This window comes from Callospermophilus lateralis, chromosome 3, assembly GCF_048772815.1.
Source record: "Callospermophilus lateralis isolate mCalLat2 chromosome 3, mCalLat2.hap1, whole genome shotgun sequence".
NCBI classification, from domain to species: domain Eukaryota; kingdom Metazoa; phylum Chordata; class Mammalia; order Rodentia; family Sciuridae; genus Callospermophilus; species Callospermophilus lateralis.
The window spans coordinates 70,597,840-70,623,191 of NC_135307.1; the positions used below are offsets into that span (position 1 = coordinate 70,597,840).

The following is a 25,352-nucleotide window of genomic DNA, read 5'->3' on the forward strand; positions in this document are numbered from 1 at the left end:
AATCTGAGATCATTACCAATAGGACTGTTCTCTATCTAGAAAGGACTGATATCTACATCCAAGATGGTACCTAGTTGCTGTGTCCTGCAGAGGGGAGGGACACCATTTCCTTATGTGGTGAAGGGTAGAAAGGCAAGAGGAACAGGTCCTTTCATCAGGGCTTCTTATTTGGATGCCTATTCACTTTCATGATTCCCTTATCTAAAGGTCCTGCTCTTACTACTTGCATTGGGGATTAACTTTCAACATGAAAGTCGAGTAGAACAAAAATATCCAAAGCATAGTAACATAACTGTATGGAATATTTCAAACAAAAGAGAGTGCTGGGTAATGAGCAGATATAAAGAAGTATTTTGAATGATCCTACCTCCAAGATGCTTATACTCTTCAGAAGCATGAAGAGATACAAATAACTGGTTTGAAGCAGTAAGTAGGATTCACAGCTATGATTTATTCAACATCTGTAATATGCCTCTTGCTATACTGGGGTGCTTAGTGTTAGTTAACTCATTTATTCCTCCTAGCGGCCATAAGGTAGGAGATATTATCTACTTTTATAGATGATAGAGCTGCACAAAACAAGTAGGTAGAACTTTCCAATGTTACTAAGGTAGTAAGGGCTAAGTTCAGGATTAAACTCAGCTCAAGAAAACTCTACTAGCAACTGATAGGGTGTTCAGGAAGGAAAACAACCCAAATGTTGAGCCAGGCCTCTAAATATCATTCTGCCTTGGCTCTTGGATGCAATTCTTCACTGTCTCTTGGTTCTCTAATGATTTCAAGCAGATTTTTTTTCCCCCTAGCTTTTCTAGTTCCCCATGAAGTGACTGGTATGATTTAATCTAGGCACTATTACTACTTACAAGTATGAAAGTGGGTTTTAGAGAAAATTCAGTAAGAGCAGTTTTAATATATCAGGTGGAAATTTCAAATATTAGATATATACGTCCAGTGTAAGAAGAAAGGTTGGGTTATATATATATATATATATATTTGAATATCATCATTTTGTTGGTAATATTTTAAGTCTTGGGAGTAAATGAAATTGGTGAATACAGAACAGAAAATCTACAACCAATTGTTGAAAAATTCCAAAATTTAGAGTTCTGGTGGAAGAGGTAATTGAGAGGAATAGTCAGGAATGCGGGAGGAAAACAAATGTTTCACAAAAGCCCAGAAGAAAACACAAAAGGTGATTCAGGAATGAGTGTTCAAATATACCAAATGCTACTCAGAGGATAGGTAAGATGAGACAAAGAGGCCTGCTGATTTGAAAATATGTAGGTCAATAATGACCTCAATAATAACTTTTTAAACTTTGGGTGAGTAGTAGAGATAGACTCCAGACTGGAGCAGATAGAAAAATGAATGAGGAACCTTCAGCGATGAATGAGGAGAAGCAAAGTCAAGGGAAGACATGGCCTGGCATCACTATAATAATAAAAATCTTTAAACAAATTAAAGTTCCTATTATGGGAGGTGGTCAAATAAATCAACAGAATGTCATGCAGCATTAAAACTGATCATCATAATTAATTTTTAATGACAAGAAATTTTTCTAAAAAAATAATATGTAAAATTGTACAGTTAGTAAATCTCAATTATGTAAATCATAAACCCGAACTTTAACTCAGGTGTAATACAAAACCACAAATCTAACTGAAAGTTAGTTCAAAAGTTATCCTTTAATGTTAAGAGTAAACTGGTCTACACAGTAAATAAATGGACTGATAATAACAATAATAAAACTCCAACAGGTACATTTAAAATAATTTTTATTATTTCTAAGAAGAATACATCACTACATTACCAATCTAGCAGGCTCCTATAGATCTAGTTGGAAATTAAATAAGAAGTAGAGGAAATTCATTGTCTCAACTGATGCAGATTTCATTGTTCATCCCTTTTATAAGTATTTGTAAAATGTTCCTAAGTAGCAAGAGGATAAAAATAAAATTCCGATCATGTTATGAAAAAATTTTCTCCATCTTCTAACTTTAGGTAATATACCTTAAGACATTAATAATTGGTAGTCCTTTTGGAGAGGTCTTTGTTTTTTGAATCAAGAAGTTCATTTGAAAATAAATGCATAAGGAATCAGATCAATGAGCAGGCACACTCAGATTACCCTCAAATTGCTCTTCCTGTACATTCACACAATGCATGGGATGAGCACTATTTCTTTCACATATGTTAAAAAAAGGTATTTGGAAAAGAGGGAGAAGATTTTATTGGAAAGATTTTATTAAAAGTTGTTAAGATTTCTGAGTTGAGGTACATGACAAAAATACATCATTATGAAATCATGAAATGTTGAAACAGTACAACATTTAAAGATACTATAAAAATTATATTTTAAATAAATATATGTATACATTAAGTTAACCCTTAAATGGATTTAAAAACACTGGTATGTATATTTTTTATGTATGTAAAAATTACATAACTGTTGACTTTTTTTAAGGTCAATCACCTATCAAACACTTAAGAAAGCAATACAAATCTAATTTCTAATTATATAAAAATGTTTTATTGTATTTATCAAAGCCTACCATAATCCATAGGGCACAAATATTGGCCAATTTCTAACTTTATGTTAGACATAAAGATGCTGCTGTTCATGTTTTTCTAAACAATTAGATGATTAAGGGAATTCATTCTATGAAGCTTAAAAGGCATCCTTGGGGCAGGAAAAAGTCCATTACAGTTACAAGAAGTTTACATTGTTACTTTTCTAGTAACCCATCCGTTGATGATATTACATTTATAAGTCAAAATGGGCTCTAATACAAACGTATACAGAGAGGTTTTGAAGAATAAATTGGATATCCCAGAGGAGGATCAGCCGCTTGAACTGTAAGGTTTCTTAGGAGTAGAGGATGTGCTTGTATACTATAACGCTCCTCATCATCATTTGTGGCATAAAGCAATTCCCATGAAAGATTGGCCCACTGACCTCTAACAGCTTCTGCATTTAACTTCCCAACTTGTATCAACAATTCTTGAAGGGTAAGTACTCTCCCAGTATAAACTCCCTTTAAAATATAAAAGGGGAGGGAAAAGTGAAAAAGAAAAGAAAAAGGGATTACATTCAGGACATATATTTTACTTATAAAATTAGAGAAAATCTTGTTGCAGTTAGGCAATCTTTCTCTCAAAATTAAAAACAAACGGGTGTTTTAAAATGTACACACACAATTTGTTTATATTTAGAGTTAAGAATCACCTGTATTTTCTTTCTTAGCTCTTTAAGTATGAGAAAAAAATTTTCTTGATAGCTATTTCATTTAATCTCCAGAACAGTAAAATTTCAGCTACTTTTCTTTTCTGGTTTCAGGCCACATAACTTCAATAAAACATACATCATATATACTCATCAGTGGACAATAATGCAATAGGCTCCACATTAAAAACAGCTTCATTGAGATATAATTTGTATTCTAAATGATTTACTCATGTAACAACTATAATTCAATGGTTTTTAGTATGTTCACATATATGTGCAACAATCACCAGTTAACTATAGAACAAAATGGAGTCCCATATTGTTTGGCTCTTACTTTCTTGTCTCTTCATACCCCCTTGCCTTAAGCAATCATAATGTAATGAGTCACTGAAATATGTGACTTTTTATAACTTGCTTTTCACACTTAGCATATTTTTGAGGTTCATGTATGTTGTAGCATAAATCAGTACTTAATTCCTTTACATGGCTGAGTACTGTTTAATTATATGATTGTACCTTTTAGCAACTATAAATAATGCTGCTGTACATCTGTGTACAAGTTCTTAGGTTGATCTGTTTTTGTTTTTCTTAGGTATAAATTTAGGATTGCTAGTTCATACAGTAACTCTGCAAGACCATTTGAGAAACTGCCAGTGTATTTTCCAAAGCAACTGTACCATTTTATATTCCAACAGCAATGTATGAAGTTTCCAATTTCTTCACAGTTCCTTGTCATTAGTTGTTATTATCTTTTTGTTTCAGCCATCCTAGTGTATGTGAAATGAGGTTTTATTGTAGTTTTGATTTGCATTTCCCTGATGACTAATGATGTAAATGCTGTAGACCATTTTTTCATGTGTTTATTGGCTATGGCCATTTCTTTAGAGAAACGTTGCATAGTAATAAGTCCTTTTTCAGATATGTGTAATTATTTTTCCCATTCTAGGTTATCTTTTCACTTACTTGACGATGTCCATTGAAGCCTTATCTATTTTTATTTCTCATGCTTTCAATGTTACATCTAAGAATTCACTGTCAAGTTTGAGGTCGTGAAAATTTACTCCTTTGTTTTCTCCTAAGATATATATGGTTTTAGCTCTAACACTTAGTTCTTTGATGTATTTTTTTTATATGGTGTATAAAGTAAGATCTGGAGTGGGTTGAACAGCACCTTCAAAGAAAATATATTCCAGTCCTAGCCCACAGTACCCATGAATGTGAATTTATTTGTAATGGGTACTTTGCAGATATAATTTAAGGATCTTGGGATGAGAGCATCCTGCATTTAGGTGGGACCTTAAGTCAGTCAATGACTGGTGTCCTTATAAAAGAAGTAGAAGAATTGCCACAAGATGTAGGGAAGGAGGCCATGCAAAGATGGAGACAGATGGATGTTATACTAACACAAGCCAAAGAAAGCTAGGAACCACCAGAAGGAAGAGGTAAGGAAGGATCTCCTCTAGAGCCTTCAGAGGAAGCATGGCTACTGACACCTTGGTTTCAGACTTCTAGTTCAGAACTGTGGGAGACTAAGTTTGTTTTTCAGTCAGTCTTCGGTAATAATTTGTTCTAGCAGTCCTGGGAAACTAGTATTAACAACCCAATGCCACTCTTTTGAATGTGGCTAATTATCCCAGCACCAAGATGACCCCTTTTCCATTGAATGGAACATGACAATTTTTTTATTTATTTAGATCTTTAATTTCCTTTTCCAACAATGTTTTATAGTTTTCAGGGTATAAATCTTACCCATTAAATTTCTTTTAAGGTGTACAACCAGAGATATAAAAAATTGTGCTCTCTATATGTCTAATATGAATTGTAATAAATTCTGCTGTCATATATAACAAATTAAAAAAAAAGTTTATTATCAAATTTGGTATGGATCTAGGGTTAAAATTAGAAAATTAAGATCAAGATTAGGGTTTACCAGTGTTCATAAGAATATACATTTGAAAATATGCATGAAAACATAAATATACATGATATGACAGAGACTAATAAATTGTTAGTTCTACAAATAAATGTTGTATACATTGGGATGCATGAATGAATCGTGTATATGATATATTGTGATATGCATGCAAATTTAACATTGAAAAACTCACAACTAACATTATACTTATTGGTTAAAAAAAAAAAAAAAAAAAAAAGGATGCTTCCCTCCTAAGATCAGGAAGACAAGGATGTCTACTCTTGCAGTTTTTTGTTAAACCTTGTATTAAGGGTTCTAGCCAGATGTTATAGACAATCTTTACGTCCCCATCCTCCAAATTCATATGTTGAATACTCAAGTTATATTCCTAGCTCAAGTGATTTTATTATGAAAGATTATTGGATTTTGCTAAAATGATTTTTCTGTGTCTACACAGAAATTATGATTATGTGGTTTTTGTTTTTTATTCTATGTGTAGTATATTATGTTAATATTTTTCTTAATATTAAATCAATCTTGCAACCTAGTTGACCATGGTATATAATTCTTTTATAGGATACTGGATTCAGTTTGCTAGTATTTTGTTGGTAATTTCTGCACCCATAGTGATGAGAGATTAGAGATGTGTAGTCTTTTTTCCTTATAATATCTTTGTCTAGTTTTTTTAATCAGGGTAATAGTAGTTTCATAGAATGAGTGGGAAAAATGCTCCCCTCCCTTGTTTTGGAGTTCTTCTTTGTGAAGAACTGGTATTAATAATCATTTAAACGTTTAGTAGAATTAGACAATGAAGTCTTTTTGGGCCTTAGTTTCTTTCTGTGATTAGTTTTAATTAATTCAACCTCTTGTTTATTTCCTCTTAATTATTAGTAGTTTGTATGAATTTTTTCACTTATTCTAAGATATATAATTTAATGGCAATAATAAGTCATAGTCATTTTTATATCTACTAGGTTAGTACTAATGTCCCCTCTTTTATTTCTTATTCTAGGAATTTCTATCTCTTTTGTTTTCTTGGCCAAAGTAGCTAAAGATTTTTCAATTTTGCTGATCTCTTTTAAGAATCGGTTGTTGGTTGCACTGAAATGTTTATGTTTTTCTCTTCTCTATTTCATAACTACTCCTCTAATCTTTATTTTTTTCTTCTGTTTGCTTTTAATTTGCTCTTTTTTCCCCCCAGTATGTTATAGGAGGTTGGGTTAATTTGAGATGCTGCTTCTTTTTTCCTGAAGTTCTGGCATGTGTGTCTTCATTTTCACTCATCTCAATGTATTTTCTAATTGCTCTTTGGATTTCTTCTTTGATGCAGAGGTGACTTAGGAGTGTGTTAATTTCCAAATATCTGTGCACTTTCTAAATTTCTTTTACTGATTTCTAATTTCATTTTATTGTGCTCAGAAGACATCTTTGGATTATAACAATCCTTTTAAATTTATTGAGCAGTTTTACATCCTAGTGTATGATTTATCCTGGACAACATTCTACGTGCACTTGAAAAGAATACATATTCTGTTGTTGGGTGGAGTGCTCTATAGGTCTGTTAGGTATCATTGACTTACAGTGTTGTTCAAATCTTCTATTTCTTTATCTAATTCTATTCATGGTTAAAAGTAGGGTATTAAAATCTCTAAATATTATTGTTGATGCCTATTTCTCCATTTCTGTCATATTTTCTTCATGTATTATACTGCTCTGTTGTTAGCTGCATATATGTTCACAATTGTTATCTTTCTGGCATAATGTTTTTAATAAATTTGGCAAGTGTTCAGCCATTGTTTCTTTGGATAATTTCTTTTCCTTCTTTTGGTACGTTATGTGCATTTTGGTGCAACTTATGATGTTCCACATTTCTCTGAAGTTATCTTCCTTTTTAACATTCTTTAGATAGTGCAACTATCAACCTAAAATCTTTAAGTTCATTAATTCTTTCTTCTGCCTGTTCATATCTACCAGTGAGCCCTCTCTAGTAAATTTTTCTTTTCCTTTTTAAAAATTTTCTGTATCTACTGACATGCTGCATTTAATTTATAATTTTTTGTTGAAAACTGAATGGCTTAGATAACACTGTAGAAACTCTGTAAGGTTCAAATATGAGATGTCTCCCCAAAACTTGTGTGTGAGATGATGTAAGAAAATTTAGAGGTGAAATGATGGGGTTATGGGAGTATGTTAACATCCTCCACAACAGGAATTAACTGCATGGTAACTGGTAGGCAGGGAGGGCGTAGCTGGAGAAGGTGGGTCCCCAGGAGCATGTCTTTGGGATTTATATTTTGTTCTTATTGAGCAGAGTTCTCTCTGCTTCCTAGAGCCATGTCCCCAGCTGCTTTCCTCCATTGCACCCTTCCACCATGATATTCTGCCTCACCTCAGGCCCTGAGGAATGGAGTCAGCCATCTGTGGACTGAGACCCATGAAATTGTGAGGCCTGAAATAAACTTTTTTCCTATAACTGTTCTTGTCAGGTCTTTTAGTCACAATGGCGAAAAGCTGACTTGAGTAACTGATACTCCTTACTCCCTACCCCAGAACTTGCTATTTTTATGTACTATTTTGTTTAATGAATGACTACATTACTTTTGTGAGTAAATTCCTTCCCACCCCTTACTAACCCTACCATTTAACATCTCAGATATTGCTCCTCTGATAGTGTATCCCTGTGAATGCTCACCTTTACTTTGGAATGGCAATGGTTTGGGGAGAGCTATCTTCATTAAATAGTTATACCTAGCTGTTAAACTCCACTGATTGCCAGTTAGTTACTCTGTTTGCAACAACAACCTGGGACATAACTTGCTCCATGGACTGATCCATTAAATTTGGGTTCCTACAAAGGAAAAGTTTTTGATGTCAGTGTCTGACATTTGTTCTGAGCCCAGGAGTGCTCTTCTTTACTTCTTTCCCTAGTTTTTAATCTAACCAGTTTACAGTTTAGCTTTTATCTCTAATGAATATATCTTGTAATTGTTACAACCTCCATTGCTTTGGAGTGAATATTAGGTTTTAATGTGTTCACACTTGCAAATGAATCAGTTCTTTCAGGATGAATTTCAGAGTTCTAGGTTTTAATGATTTGCCTCTCCCCAAGGGAAAAAAAATCTGTGGGGGAAGCAGAGTTCTGGACAAGAACAGTAACATGGTTCTGAGTGACACTTCTGCTTAAGGAGATAGACACTTGTTGGAGGGGTCTTTCCATTTTTTTTTTTTTTTTTAGTGAAGAACCTCTACCTTATGAGGAGGCAATGATCATCAGGGATCCAAAATTATTGGTGATAACATGACAAAGCTTCCTTTCCACAACTGGAGTTGGCCAGAAAGTAATTCTTACCTCAACTATAAATACATAGAGTCTGACCTCAGCAACAGATGGCTGGAGGAAACAGGATGAGAAATACTGAACTCCTGATTTTCCTGAGAAAACAATCCTCCAAGTGGGAGCAGAGGGGAGAGAGGGCCCTGTGTTCTTGGTTGTACCAGTCTAAATAGAGTTTCTGTATCGCTGAGAGGGAAGGCAGTCGCTGTTCAAATACTGGTATCTCACAGTTCTTACTGAGTTTTAGTATTGTTTTCTGAATTAATGTTCTTTTATTTGCTTTATGCCCTTAGAATTATTTCTCAGGCTTCAAATGAATTTTTTAAAAAAAGTTTATTATTCATCAGTTTTACTAGGAAGAGAACTTAGAGAGTTCCTCACATGCTAAGGCAGGCTTGAAACCCACAATAGGTTCATAATACTGAATCTTTCGTATTGTGCACAATTAATGACATTTTAAATGTAGTACAGATATTAAATATTTAAAAAACCCCTATTTTGAGTATTTCTAAATTCTCACAGGTTAGATTTGCTTCAAATAAAGTATACATATCAGCAAAAGAAATAATTTTCCATTTATAAATTAATTTCTGTTCTAGGAGTCAAAACCAAAATGATAATTCTTACTCTTGAACTGGGTATAGAAATCTGATCTATTTTGTCAAATATTACTTGTACTTATACTTGCTATCTCATATGTTCACTGTTATATAATGACTACACATTTTTGTCTCTGAAACAGCTATTCTAAGGTTGGACTATTGTGATCATTAAGTCAAGATTAAAAATGTCTTGAAACTATGATTTTTGTGTGCTTGTATATATCAAAAGCTAGAACACAATTATTAGTGTGAATATTTCATAACTGATTTAAGAACATTTTTTAACCTTACCATATTAGGATCATATCCCAGAGCAAACAAGCATGGCTTTTCTTGTAAAATTGATTCCTTCCATTTTTCATCTGATATTAAACCAATGTACCAGTCACTTTCATATTCATGAAGGCAGCTGGCCAGCTCTTTAAAGTCTTCTATTGAGCCTAAACTTGCTTTATCAACCATTAGTTTCAGAGTATACCTAAAAAGAAGGGGGAATCAAACAGTTTTAGAATATTTTAAAATGAACCATAGAGAAAATGGATTTGTTCAATCAATATTTTAAGACTTTGAACTGAAATTATCTATATTTCAGACAAAAATTAAAGGAGAAATGATGCAGTTAAGGTGAAGAAATCTAATAAGTCATTTGAAAATAGGTCCTTCACATTAAAAAAAAAGCAAAGGAAGTAGAAATTAAAGTGTATTGTCAATATGATCACAATACATACTAAGCATTTTTTTTTTCATTTTTAAGAAATTGGCTTTAAAAAACATTAAAAATCAAGTAGTCTTCTAGGTGATTACAAACAAAATACCATTTTTCAGACAATGTCACACATTATAATCAAAATGAGTTACCTGAATGCTTTCAAAGTCAGTTGTAACAGTTCTGGTTTTTCTGTGAGCCAATCCAAGGCACCAGACCAGGGTAAAACACCATTGAAAACTCTTAATATATGACCAGGACTAGGAGTCACATTGTCTATTCCAATTAAACCAAAATAACAAGTCATTACTGTATGAACATAAAAGTCTTTTAAAACTTTATCCTTTGCAATTTCTTCCAGTAGAGTTGAGGCCTTTTCTTCTGAATAGAAACATTTCAACTGCCTTAAAACAAATTGGTACCAGTCTTCTGGAAATAACGAACTCAGCTCTTTCATTATGGCTTTAGACATACAGTTAGACCTCCATTCTTCAGGTAAGCTCAGTAAATGAGAATGGGAACAACTAAAGTCCATAAGAGGGACATATGCCTTGCCTTCTTGTTTTCCTTTGTCAACAGCAGGGTATCCCAACATAACGGCTTTGTAAAGACTGTTTTCAGGAACTGTACCTGTAGAATGATCACCAACCCTCTGTGAGTCTACTGATCCTGGAATAGGCAAATTTGTTCCTGGAAAATCTTTCAACTGCTTTTTTCCCTCTTTTCCTTTTTTGATAGTTGGTTCATCATCAAAAATATTATCATCAGACCAGTCATCAAAAGTTTTGGAATCTAAACTATCTGTGTCTTCTGGGGACTTTGGACGTGGGGAAGTATTCGAAGCTGGCAGGATCACTAGAGATGTTTCCCTTTTACTTTCACTTTTATGAATATCCTCTTGCAAGGTGGGCCTTTTGGCACAGTACTGAATGAGTATCCACACAAGCACTTTAACAAGGTCACCTTTAAATTCTTTTAAGTATTCATGGGAATCAATTATGCCAGATAGGACAATCCTGGCATCAGAATATAGTCTCACAGGCAAAACAGTACAGGGGGTCAAGACATTCCCAAAGTGTTCATTAAGGGAACATACTTTTGTGTATTCTTCTTGCTCAAAAGCACTATCAAAAACTTCATCAACTCTCTGGGCTTCAGCAGTATGACAGGATGTTTCTTGCAATTCTAACCCCTAAAGAGGAAATATAAAATACTTGAGTTTATGATCATTTATTACATAGAGAATAGCAACTAGTTTTGTAAATGACTGTATATTCTCATCATAAAAATATGGAAAAAAGACAAAAAAGTTATTTAACTCAAGACCTATACCTTAATACAAACTGGACAGAGATAGTAAAAACAATGACACCATTATTTTAAAATAAATTATAGAACTCCACTAGAAATTAGATAAATAATTTTATTGAATACAAACATAATTTTAAAAGCCTATATACACTGTAAAAGGCAAGTTACACATTAAAAACTTAAATTAGAATGTTTTGTGGGGAAAAAAGTAAAACTAGAATTATAAAGTATATATAGTAGTTTTAATATATTTTCCACCAAACTTTATGGGAGTAAGAAAATTATTATACTAATATGCCTCAACTTATGTAATTGTACTCTTGTTCCAGTTTTTAAAATGACAATAGGATAGTAACAACAGATTTATTTGATTATTGTCTATCCCCTCCAAATACAAGATGAACTCGTAGCTTTGTTTTGGTTACAACTATATCCCCAGTGCCTAAACCCATTTACAGTGAGTATGCAACAAATAAAGACTTGGTGAATGAAAATTAAGAATATTTTCTTGGGCTGTGGCTGTGACTCAGTGGTAGAGCACTTGCCTAGCATGTATGAGGCACTGGGTTCGATTCTCAGCACCACATATAAACAAATAAATAAATTAAGGTCCATCAATAACAAAAAAAAAAAAAAAAGAATATATTCTTACACAAATTTTAAACACATTTTGATTACTTCCTTAGAAGGAATGACTTAAAGAGGACATACCAGGTTGCTGTTTACTATTATCATTATTAATAGTGTTAATTTATATTCTCAAAACTACCAGTGCCTTCAGAACCCATTTTCAAATCATGGCTCTACCAGGTGCTGGCACACAACCAGTACCTACCGTGTTTCTTTTCCTTCTTTTTCAAAGAAAAAGAATCCTAGTACATAGGTTTTTGAAGATTAATTAAGTTTTGTAAATGTGAAAGTATAATATAAGTGTTAGAAGATGGCATAGTCTAAGTCAGACTGGTTTAAAAAACAAAGAAACAAAAAACAACTGTCACTAAAAAGTATATTTTTAAAGCACAAAGATCAAAAGAAATGATCCATAATATCAGGTAATATTAAATCATAACATTTTAAAAATAAAACAATCAAAATGTCCTTGATAATTTATGTTTTGTAATTTCCTTTTTAAAGTTGGACATGTAGATTATAACACAGGTTCTCAAACGTTAGGTGAATCAATCATATGGAACACTCTTAAAAGACTGTGGGGGCTATGTTTGTGGTTCAGTGGTAGTGCTCTTGCCTAGAATGTGTGAGGCACTGGGTTTGATTCTCAGCACTGCATATGGATAAATAATAAAATAAAGGTTCACCAACAACAGCAACAAAAAAGGACTGTTGGACTCAACCCTGAGTTTCTGATTTTGTAGGTTCAGAGTGGGGTTCAAGAATTTCCATTTCTAATGCTACTAGTTTGGGGACTACAATTGAGAACCATGGGTCTGAAGGGACAGCTTTTTGCTCACCAGAAATTTTACCTAATCTGTGCTAAGACAAAAAAGTTCACTAATTTTTGGACTGGGATTGTGGCTTAGTGGAAGAGCACTTGCCTCACATGTGTGAAGCAAATGTGTTGGATCCTCAGCACCACATAAAAACAAATAAATAAAATAAAGGTATTGTGTCCATCTACAACTAAAAGAAAAAATATTTTTTTAAAAATTTACTCATTCTCTCTTCATTTAACAAATATTTATTAAAGCCTGTTCTGTGCCAGGCACTGTTCCAGGGGCTTAGGATATATTCCTGAGTAAGAGATCCTTGACCTGTAACATTCACATTTGAGAGTAAGGGCAATCAACAATAAAATTAATAAGTAAATGCATCAGCTTTTTAGAGAGTATAAGTACTAGGAAAATAAAGAAAAAGTAAAGCAAGCCAAGAGTTGGGGTTGCTGGCATAGGAGTGGGAATATAATTTAAATACGAAGGTTGCTGGGTGCAGTGGCACATGCCTTTATCCCAGCAGCTTGGGAGGCTGGGGCAGGAGGATCCCAAGTTCAAAGCCAGCCTCAGCAAAAGCGAGGTGGTAAGCAAGTGAGTGAGACCCTGTCTCTAAATAAAATACAAAATATGCCTGGGGATGTGGCTCAGTGGTTAAGTTCCTCTGAGTTCAATCCCCAGTACTCAAAAAAAAGAAAAAAAAAAAGAAAGAAAGAAAGAAAAAGGCTGTAAGAGATTAAGATGACATTTGAGAATAGACATGGAGGTAGTGAGGGAGTTAGCTATGTAATTATTTGGAGGAAGAGACTTCTAGGCAGAAGGAAGAGCCAGTGTACTGGAGTAAAGTGAGAGAATTAAAGTAGAAGATAATGACAAACAGGGACTAGGGACCCTATTTGGGGCCATGGCTTTTATTTTGAATGGAAGAAGAGATCTACTGGGGGCTTTGAGTGGAAAAATGACATAATCTGACTTAGGTTTAAAGATCCTTTTGGCTGACTAAACTGTAGAAGGCATACACAGAAGCAAGGAGAGCAATTAAGAGGCTATTGTAATCATCTGGGAAGGGATGAAGGCAGCCAGAAGTGTTGTGAAAAGTTTAAAGGTGGAGCAAACAGAACTTGTTAGAGTAAATGTGGGGTATGGAAGTGGAAAACATGACTCCATTACTTTTGGCTTGAGTAACTAGAAGGGTAAAGTTGTTACAAATGACTGCTAGGCTCTGGGACACTCTGATGTGAAGATGACAAGGAAAAAAAGAAAGAACCATTAGAGGAGATTAACTGGGACTAACTTATGAAATAAGAGTTAGAATGAAAAAAATGAAATTGGAGATATGATAATAAGCAAATCTAATATAGTATTTTGTTCTTAAAGGAAAGAGTGAAAAAGGCTATAGCAGGTAGACACAGGTCAGGAGATGGTTTTTATTAAGCTGAGAATGTTTACATCATATATGACTTAAAATTATTACTGAATCACATTTTTGATATGACCAGTTAGATACAGATAAAAAAAGGTCAGGAAGAAAAGGAAGCAAGTATATTTTGTTTTCATATTCTATTCTAAAATCAACACCAGGTAGCTATCGTTATGTGCTTATTAAAAGATGTCTAATAAAATCACTAGGTGTTTTCACTGGAAATTAAAAGGACATTCTTCTTTCAATTTGAGTTACTGTTTGATGTGTGAACAACAGGTAAAATTTTATACATGTACTATAAAAACTATTAGAGAAGTTTCAACAATGCACACTGACCTTAATGTTAATACAGCAGTAAGTATAGCCACGTTCTAGAATCATTATCCATATTAAACGATCCTGGAAACGGCCCAAATAATGAGACCCAGGTAAGAGGAGACCTAAAACAAATTAGAAAGAAAAAAGAAAAGAATTTTTCAAGTTTGTTTCGTTTTGCCATATGAATCTTCAAAATTAATAACACACCTAGAATTGATTCAAAATTCCTACCTTCTCATTAGGTCAAGAATAGAAATAACTATTCACTGTTTATCAAGAGTCACTGAGCTGAGCTCTTTGCAAATAGTTGGAAGAGACAATGTATACATGGTAATATATAAAAATTAAAAGATATATTTTTCAGAAAAACAACAGATTAGAAACTATTGTACAAATATATAAAAGTCAATTTCACATTGCTTTAAAAGATTTTGGACAATTTTGTTTATATGCATAAAATATGTAACAATGTTTATGATTTTATTTATATAAAAGTCAATTTACAACATACAGATATTTTTATTTTTGTTTTGTTTGCCATTCTGGGAATTGAACCCAGGGTCTCACACATGCTAGGCAAGTGTTCTACCACTGAGCTACATACCCAGCCTAAAAATATTTTTAAAACTTAATTTTTCTTTCAACATCGTATCTCTGAGATTTTCTCAGGTTAAATGCAAACAGCTCCCAAATTAATTCACTATAACTGCTATTAAGAGTTCAGCATATGAGCTGGGCATGGTGGCACACACCTGTAATCCCAGCCGCTTGGGAGGCTGAGGCAAGAAGAGCACAAGTTCAGAGCCAGCCTCAGCAAAAGTCAGGTACTAAGCAACTCAGTGAGACTCTGTCTCTAAATAAAATACAAAATAGGGCTGGGGATATGGTTCATTGGTTGGGTCCTGGTACCAAAAAAAAAAAAAAAAAAAAAAAGCTCAGCATATGAATATAATTGAATTTGAGTAATCTTTTGCTTGTTGATTAACATTTCAGGTGTTTATAATTTTTCACAAGTAATGCCATGGAAATAATCTTTGTGCAAGTGCTTGTACAACATATTGTACAGGACTGACTGCTATTCTTTGAAGGTCTGCTTACAGCTTGGGCCTTGGCTGGCATCTGGGAACCATTCTATCTGATAAGAGTTTCTTGTTGTGCCTAACTATGCAACAAGAAATTTTTGCTTTCAAGAGTATTGATATCAGAATATACTAGGCAGAGAGGGACTAAACGACCAGCTAGTATTCACTCTTAATGGATCTAAGCTAGAGTATTTATTTGACATATACTCATTATAAATTCATGTAAATACTGAGGGGAAATGTGTTTCCACGTTACATTATTGGGCCTGTAATCTGAATTTATTTAAGAAAAGTTTTTTTTAAAAATTATAAAATTACCTTAGTGAAAATTTACCTAAGAAATTTTGTCTTATAACCTTATATGCCTTCAAATAAGGAGCAAGATATATATTTTTTATTTCATATTTAGTCTCTCTGCCTGGGCTTTTTCTTCTTCTTCTTTTTTTTTGTACTTTAAATAAATTATAGAGGTTTTCTTAAGCATAACCCATTTACCTACCTAAACTTCCAGATGCCATTGCAGTCTGCAATGCGGCAGTTAAGCTGGGGACCATTTGGTAGTAGTACACTGTATCTGCACAAACACAGGCTGTGGTGCCTACTGCTCCTGGCCAAACCTGAATAGGTCGAGGGAACCCCACCAGGAACACAGGCAGGGTAAAGAGAGGGAGCAAGGGAGAAGAGAGTAGTGTAGAAATAACTACGATGACCATTATGAATGGAGAGAAGATAATATTGAGTATACATAAAATAGTAGTTGTTTTTCGACGTTGCTTCTTTTCTGTCCATGATGTCACAAGTACAGTTGTAGCGAACTGCAACTTAGAGACGAACTGAATCAGACGATCACGCATGACACCAACCTGTAGAGACATAAAAAAGATTTTTATTTATTCTTAAAGACTTTTCGGGCTGGGGATGTGGCTCAAGCAGTAGCGCGCTCGCCTGGCATGCGTGCGGCCCGGGTTCGATTCTCAGCACCACATACAAAGATGTTATGCCTGCCGATAACTAAAAAATAAATATTAAAAAAAATTATCTCTCTCTCCCTCTCTCACACTCTCTCTTTAAAAAAAAAAAAAAAGACTTTTCATGAATTTTTAGAATCACATAAGGAAAACAATATAATAATTTTATTATTGTCCCAGTATTTTTGAGGAAGTAGTCCTTATATGTAATTCTTTGTTAAAATTTTCTTTTTAAAAAAATATTTATTTTTTTAGTTGTAGTTGAATATAATATCTTTAATTAATTTATTTTTATGTGGTGCTGAGGATTGAACCCAGGGCCTCGACCGTGTTAGGTGAGCACTCTAGGGCTGAGCCACAACCCCAGCCCCTCTTTGTTATAATTTTTTATAAAATAAAAATGAACAAATGAGGTTATATTTGTAAGTTTGAGCTTTCTTTAAAAAAAAGCCAGGTGCAGTGGTGCACACCTTTAATCCCCAAAACTTGGGATGCTGAGGCTGGAGGATTTCAAGTATGAGTCCAGCTTCAGCAAATTAGCAAGATCCTAAGCAAGACCCTGTCTCAAAACTAAAAAATAAAAAGGGCTAGGAGTGTAGCCCAGTGGTAAAGTATCCCTGAGTTCAATCTTCAATACCAAAAAAAAAAAAAAAAAAAGACTAAAGAAAATTGACATGATACTATCCATACTATGAAGTTGAACAACTATATGCCAACATATTAGATAACTAAGATGAAATTGGCTCAATAAGAAATTTTAAAAAATTGGAATAGATTGAAAACAAGTTAAAAAAAAAAAAGGATTAAATTAGTGATTTAAAAACCATCCAGGTTGGGGATGTGGCTCAAGAGGAAGCACGCTTGCCTGGCATGCGCGGGGAGCTGGGTTTGATCCTCAGCACCACATTAAAAAAATAAATAAATAAAATAAAAATAAAGATGTTGTGTACACAGAAAACTAAAAAATTAATCTCTCTCTCTCTCTTAAAAAAAAAATAAATCCACGAAGAAAAGCTGAGGCTCAGAGGGCTTCAATAGTATAAAATATTCATACTATAATATATTTAAGATATGTAAAGAATACTACAAAATATATAGGAATAATCAGTATCAATACTTCATCAACTTTTCCAGAAAGTATTCCATAGAAGAGTATGGAATCTTCCTAACTTATTTAATTGATATCTAAACTAGACAACATCATTACAAGGAAAGAGATCACAAGGACCTATGTTGTAAGAATAGAAATGACAGACAAAATACTAGCAAGTTGAATTCTCCAACATATGAAATAGATTATACAGCTTGACCAAGAAGCATTTATCTCAGGAATTTAAGACTGGTTTAACAACCAAAAATTAATCAATATACTATACCGTGTTTACATATTAAATGACCAAACCACATGAGCCACAGAGAAAACATCTGATAAAATCTAATATATCCTTCATGACAAAAAAATACTTAGCAATTGAAAGGAACTTCCTCAAACAGATAAAGAACAACTGTAAAAATCTTTAATTATCATATTTAATGGTAAATGATGATATCATATTTAATGGAGAAAGAAATGAAATGTCCACTCTCACTCTTTAAACTGGAGTCCTAGTTATTGCAAGTATGAAGAAATAAAAGGCATCCAGGTCAGAAAGAAAGAAGTAACACTATCTTTATTTGCAGATGACCTCATCTTATATATGGAACATTCTAAGAATTCACTAAAATTTTATTAGAATAAAGGAGTTAAGTGAAATTTTAGGATAGAAGATTAACATAAAGAATCAATTTTGTATTCTATAGTTTCACAGTAAATAAGTAAAAAATGAAATTAAGACAATTCCATTTCTAATATCATCAAAAAGAATAAAACATTTAGGAATAAACTGAATAAAAGAAGTATTACCATTCATATACTGAAAACCATAAAACATTATTAAAATAAATTTAAGTTCTAAATAAATGTATCTTCATCTCATAGAACATGAATATCTCATGTTCACGGGTTGAAGAATCAATATTTCTAAGATGGGAGTACTCCTCAAATTGATCTGGAGATTTAAGGCATTTCTTATCAAAGTTCCAAAAAAGCTTTTTTTGCATAAACTGACAAAATGAAATTTATATTTATATGGCAATGTAACAGTCTCAGAATAATAAAGACAATCCTGAAAAAGAAAGACAAAATTGGTAGACTCCTACTTCCCAATTTAAAAACCTAATGTACTACCAAAGCTACTATAACAAAGACAGTGTGGTACTGGCATAAGGCTAGACATCTAGATGAATGGATAGGAACTCAGAATATTCTAGAAATACATCCTAATTTGACATTTGACAATAATGTCAAGAAAAGTCAGTGTGGCAGAACAGTCTTTTCAATAAATGGTGCTAGCACAAATGTACATCCATATGCCAAAGAATAAATATGGAGCCCTACTTCACATCATATGGAAAACGTAACTTAAAACTAGATCACAGATGCTTATGTAAGAGTTAAAAACTATAAACACTTAGAAGAAAACAGTAAATCTTCATAACCTTGGAGTACATGGGAAAAATAAACTTCACTAAAATTAAAAACTTTAAGAAAAAATAAATAAACTTCCTTTAAAATTAAAAACTTGTGCTTCAAAGGAAATTATCAAGAAAATAACAAAAGCTACAGGAGAAAATTTTTGCATATTATATACCTCTCAAGGGACTTGTATCTAGAATACATGAAAAACTCTTATAATTCAACAATAAAAAGATAATCCAAATAAAAATTGACAAAGGATTTAGACAATTCTCCAAAAAACATGTACAAATGACCAGTGAATACCTGAAAAGATGCATTTTTAGTGATCAGACAAATGCAAATCAAAATTACAATATGGTAGTTTGCACATATGAGTGTGGCTGTAATGAAAAAGTTAGATAATAACAAGTGCTAGTAAGGCTATAGAGAAACTAGAATCTTCATACATTGCTAAAGGGAATGTAACATGGTATAACCACTTTGGAAATCATTTTGTAGTACCTTGAAGTGTTAAATTTGGAATTACAATATCATCAGAAATTCTAGTCTCAGATATACATAACCAAGTAAATAAAAATATACGTTGATACTAAAACATGTACAGAAATGTTTGTAGCAAAATTAATAGTCAAGAGTGGAAACCTAAATATCCACCACTCTATCAATGAATCAAACCAACATAGTCTTTCTATATAATATAGTATTAATTGGCAATAAAAAAGAATTATATAGTGATATATGCTATAACATCAATGTACCTTGAGAACATATAAATGAAAGGAAACAGATGCAAATGACTACATATTCCATAATTTCATTCAGGTGAAATATTCCCAAAGGGCCAAATCTACAGAGACAAAAAGAGATAAGTAGAACTGGAGATGTACTGCAGTGGTAGAGCATTTAACTACCATGTAAAAGGCCCTGGGTTTGTTCTCTAGCACCATAAGAAAAAAAGAAAAAAGAAAAAAAAAAAAAAAAGGTAGGTAAGTGGTCACTGGGGCTGGAATGGGTGTAGGTGGTGGGATGGAGAATGGTAATGGACAATGATGATCATTAATGTACATGAAGTTTCTTTTTGAGATGTTGAAATGTTCTAAAATTTAGATTGTGGTAATGACTATAAAATTAAACATACAGGCTAGGGTTGTAGCTCAGTGAGAAAGTGATTGCCTAGCATGTGTGAGGCTCTGGGTTTAATTCTCAGTACCACATAAATAAATAAAATAAAGGTCCATCAACAACTAAAAATAAAAAAATATATATATGCCACTGAACAGTAAACTTTAAGTGGATACATTTTATGATATGTGAAATATATCTCAATAAAACTGTTAAAAATATACTTACCAATAAAAGTCTGATTCCTGTATTCAGGCTTCTATTCCACCATAAATCTGAACTAGAGATCAGCAAGTGCACTGCTGACACAATGGCTGTCTCCAATAAAGCATTTTCCGTATTCTGCCATACCTGTAGTATACAAATTATCTACTTTTATTGGGTAGAATCTGATAATTTAAGCAAACTGTTAAACTAAAATCATGAGTTTAGCAAAAGGAAAATACTTAGTACATATTAGGATTACCATTCTAAAAGCTCTTGTGAATCCAATGGAGACAGAGAAAGAGTGGAGCTCTTGTAAGGAACTATCCAGTGAAAGAAATGCTATCATAGCAAAAGGTGACACTTAAACAAAACAAAAAGAGAAGTTTATAATTAAGGCAAATTTTGTTTTGGCAAATATGAATTTTTATAAGTACATTCAAGCAATTAATAAAAACCCTAACAAACGAAAAGCAAAACATAAAGAACACATACGGTGTAATACACAAATATGGGTATTCCATCATATTTCTGAACAATTCCTACAGATAGTTTGGAACACAAGGTTAGTAGATAAATTCTCTTACCTAGAGTTAGCAATATCCGTCTGACAATATTCCATCATATTTCTGAACAATTCCTACAGATAGTTTGGAACACAAGGTTAGTAGATAAATTCTCTTACCTAGAGTTAGCAATATCCGTCTGACAACACCAATCTTCAGGAGCTTTGTTTGCTTCTCTAAGAATACAGTCACAGTCTGCACATCCTTTGGATAAAAAGGATTTCGGAAAATTCCAAAGATATAGATGCTTTGAATTTCTTTAAGTATCCACACTATTATGAGTAACATCATCAAGATATAGCCAACAATATCCTGGGAACTGCTTTTGGAAATCTGTGAGAAACCAGCAAACTGATGTAGCAAACTAGTTTCCAGGAGAGCCAAGACTAGTACAATGATGTACAAAACACATTCCTTCCACATAAACAGTTTTTCTGAACCACTGGGTAAAGCTTCAGATTTGTTTCCTACTTTGTGTTTCATCATACTGTGTTTGAAAACAAAACTCATGTCACTTAGGTTAAGACTCAGTAATAACCCAAATCCAGTCATAAAAAGAAGAACACCGATAGTGCTGGGAATATAATATGATATTATAGCCGTTCCAGCAGAAATGATGAACATTACTAATAACCTGCAGAGGGAAAAACGAGAACAGATTTACTTGAAAAGAAAAATGTTCTTAGTGAAGTTACATTTAACATCAATAAAAAAAAAAAAAAATTACCGTAGGTGAGTTGACATGCATGAACCTCCAAGGCCAAACTCTAAAATCTGCTCCATTGCCCATAAGAAAAGTGCATCAGGTGGGGGCAGAGTCCCAAGTGCCCACAGAAAGGGTAAAAATATAAACAAGATATGTAAAATCTGATTCATTTGTTCTAGAACTGGCATATTTACCACAAATCTACAAGAAAAAGAAAACATTTAAATCATACAAAATAAGATATAGCAGAGGATCTTTCTAGAAACATAATACCACACACCCTTGCGCACATAAAGAACACTTAGAGAAAGGTCCCAGTCCCCAATTAACAAATGACCCAAACATCCTGAAACACACTGCTCCTTCTCTAAACCAGCAACTACCCCTACTCAATTGTGTATGTGCTGGGAATATAATATGATATTGCAGCTATTCCAGCAGGTTAGAGAAATGGACTTTGCTAACACTTGGTAGGAAGACAAAAATCTATTAACCTTTGGTTACAAACCATATGTAGGAAGACAAAAATCTATTAACCTTGGGTTACAAACCATATGTAGGAAGTGCTAAAAAATATGATGAAATCCACAAGTGGATTCAAATGAGCAAAGGAAGGAAGAAGAAATTAAAAGTCATCACTGAATAGTAATAAAATTGATGTAGAGATTAGTTAAAACTGAGGCCAGAAGAAACAATTGCCTCTCCTAAATCTAAACGTACTCTGGCTGAAATTTTATCAGTATTTCTTCAGAGTTTAATATAAAATTGCAGGTAACTTTGGGAAAGTGAAAGCCTTACTAACATTCATATATTACTAGCTTGCAGTATAGTTAATATCAACAGTCAGCAACATGGTCACAACTATATCTCTGTGAGTTAACCTGGGAATGTAACTAGCATTTATGATACCATTCTATTTTCAAAAAATGGCTTTGAGAACATAAAATCATACAACATAATCTTGTCACAAAGTATGGGCTGCCTCTACCTTAAGAGTAGAAACTGATACTTGGTATAGTACTTCCAGTGAAAATAAAATATTATTAAATTGTTTCAAATAATTTAATAAAAATTTAAAGCATAGGAAAAACAAACAATATCAATATACTGCTAATTTTCTGGTATAAGGCTAACTAAACACTGTGTCTGGATACTAACAAAGTCAGGGTATTTATGGAATACTAAAGACTTTAGAAACAGAAAACTATAGTTCAAAACTTACAATTGTACTTGAATATTTCAGCTGCTAGTTAAGGAGAGAGAAAATATATACAAAAGGTAACTATTTAAGTATATGTTAACAGCCAAGAAACAAATGTAGAGCAACTATGGACATAATAACAGCATAACATATTTGCTCACAGAAATACCAGGACCTACACCATCTGATATACTGTCTCACAATGTATGTCCTTCAAATTATTATAAGCAAAGAATGAATGAACACTATGTTAACAATGTGACAATACTTCCTGTAGTATAATTTTAAAATAAAATTCATTTCATTCTGAGAACAATCAACCAACAAAAAACAAACCACAGATAAGCCACAGGAAAGTCAAGAAAAAATGCAGATCTGTACAGCACATTTTTCCCAAGATAATAATATTCTTGCAAACACACTCAAAGATAGGATAATTTATATATAAATAATGTACACTCAGGAAATATTTTTACCAAAATTAAATTCTACCTTTAAATCTTTTATTCTTAAATAATGTGCAATGACACAGTACTTGTATACAAGAATATTATGAACAAGGATACATAATTGAAGAAAACAAATATTATTTTATATAAGACTCAGCTTCAAAATGGTAATCTAGTTAATTCTTTTACAAGAAAAAATGTTTGAATCTAATGCTTCTGATGATGTTAACTAACACTAATTTTCTGGAGTTAAAAAAAAAAAAAACAAAACTCAGCCCTTAAGAAAAAATTGTTATTTTGAACTTAACAACTATGAAAATACTTTGAATTCTGAATATTCACTAGGATCCACATGCCATGCAAAAAGTGTTCTGTAATAGTGGCTAGGAGGATGCAAACTGTGGGTCATTCTTTCAAATAATTCCTGAGAGTCTGAGCTAAAGCAGTATAAAGTAAATGTTTGGTTTTAAAAAAAAATCCATTTTTTAGTTTTAGGAGGACATGATATCCTTATCTTATTTTTATGTGATGCTGAGGATTGAATCCAGAGCCCTACGCATGCTAGATAAGTGCTCTACCACTGAGCCACAACTCCAGCCCTAAATGTTTGTATTTGATAAAACAAAAATGCACAGTAATTTAAAATTATTATCACACAACTGTATTAGGTAAAGAATGGGAAAAGAAAAAAATTACACTATAGAAGTGCAACTCTTCAGCTTTCTTTCACATCTTCTAAAACAGAACTAAGAAATAATTAGATTTCCGACAACTGTCCAGATTTTAAGAGTGCATGCATTTCATGTCCCAGCTTTATCATCATACCATATACTGTATAAAGATCATCAATTTTTAATTATTTTGTTATCACAAGTTAAATTTTTCTAAAAATGAAATGAGAGTTAATTTCCTTGCATAAGCCACTTCCTTCTTTAAAAATAGTAATGGAGATTCCCCTTGGTTTTTGTTTTTCTTTAAGTCATAGTAAAAAAAAACAATCAAAAAAAAAAAACCAAAACAAAAACCCCTTTCAATTATCTAACTTTAAACATTAAAACAGTATATAAAAACCTTTTATGCACTTTGATTTAGAAATTAGCACAGAAAGTCAAGGTAACCAAATTAAAAATTCAACCTGTAATTTCTTACAGAAAATTAGATATACTTTAACAGTGTGTAATTAATGATTTCAGAAATAGCTTAGTGAGATAGTAACTCAATAATCTGAACTCTGAAGATCATCATCATAATCTTATAAACTTAAAAATTCTGTACCCTTGCTCAGAAGGTCCTATGTATATACATACTCAATACTTTTGCTAAACTGGGTATAGTGGCAAATGTCTGTAGTCCCAGTAATTCTGGAGGCTAAGGCAGGAGAATCACAAGTTTGAGGTGACCCTCAACAACTTAATAAGATCCTCTTAAAATAAAAAATAAAAAGGATGAGGATATAGCTTAGTGGTAAAGTACCCCTGGGTTAAATCCTTAGTACCAAAAACAAAAAACAAAAACACATAAACAAAAATACACACACATATACACACAAAACAATACTACTAACTCTTCAAAATTAAGCATTTAATTGTAATTATCTCACAGTGAGTAAATGATATTAAGAAGTCCATTTAGATAAATTTCCTATTGGTTAACTCTTCTCTTATATATTTGGTTAGATGAAGAATTACTATTGTCCTGTGATCCATAAACACAGCACAATTAGAAGAGATTCAGAATTATGGAATAGCAAATGGACTCTACAGAAGGTCAGTTTTAGTATAAAAAAGAAATATTTTTAAGTCTTGTCTTTGCTTAGATCGCATTAACAAGTACCATAGAGGGGGTGGTTTAAACATCATGAAAATAAATTTTCTCAGTTTTGGAGGCTGGAAGTCTAAGATCAGAGTGTTAGCAGGGTTAGATTCTGGTGAGGGTGCTTTTCCTGGTGCCTGAGAGATCAAGTTCTCTTGAGTCTTTCCTTATAAAGGGAATTAATACCATGAGACTAGGACTCCACCTTCATGATCTAATTAATTCCCAAAGGCCCCATCTCCAATTACCATCAAGTTGAAGGTGATAGCTTCACCATAAGAATTTTGAGAAGACAATTTGGTCCCAATCTTTCTATCTCTGTCCCTTGTACTCACTCCCAAATTTATAACCTTCTCACATGCAAAATACATTCATACTGTTCCAGTGGCCCCCAAAGTCTTAACTTATCTCAGCATTAACTCTAAAGTCTCATCTAAACATCAT

At 32.9% G+C, this 25,352-nt stretch overlaps 1 protein-coding gene across 2 annotated transcripts in view; it reads right to left on the reverse strand.

The window, feature by feature from the left end:
- Positions 1–1,758: 1,758 nt before the first annotated feature.
- Positions 1,759–25,352, reverse strand: part of Pcnx4 (pecanex 4) — a 31,905-nt gene continuing 8,311 nt past the window's right edge. For both annotated transcript variants that reach the window (XM_076850408.1, XM_076850409.1), the window contains 9 exons: positions 21,468–21,647; positions 20,860–21,374; positions 20,437–20,537; positions 20,199–20,321; positions 15,862–16,225; positions 14,299–14,402; positions 9,936–10,975; positions 9,369–9,555; positions 1,759–3,035 (listed from right to left, as the gene is read on the reverse strand). In XM_076850408.1, coding sequence (XP_076706523.1) covers positions 2,784–3,035; positions 9,369–9,555; positions 9,936–10,975; positions 14,299–14,402; positions 15,862–16,225; positions 20,199–20,321; positions 20,437–20,537; positions 20,860–21,374; positions 21,468–21,647 — 2,866 coding nt within the window. In that variant the 3' untranslated portion in view covers positions 1,759–2,783. The remainder of the gene's footprint in view (positions 3,036–9,368; positions 9,556–9,935; positions 10,976–14,298; positions 14,403–15,861; positions 16,226–20,198; positions 20,322–20,436; positions 20,538–20,859; positions 21,375–21,467; positions 21,648–25,352) is intronic.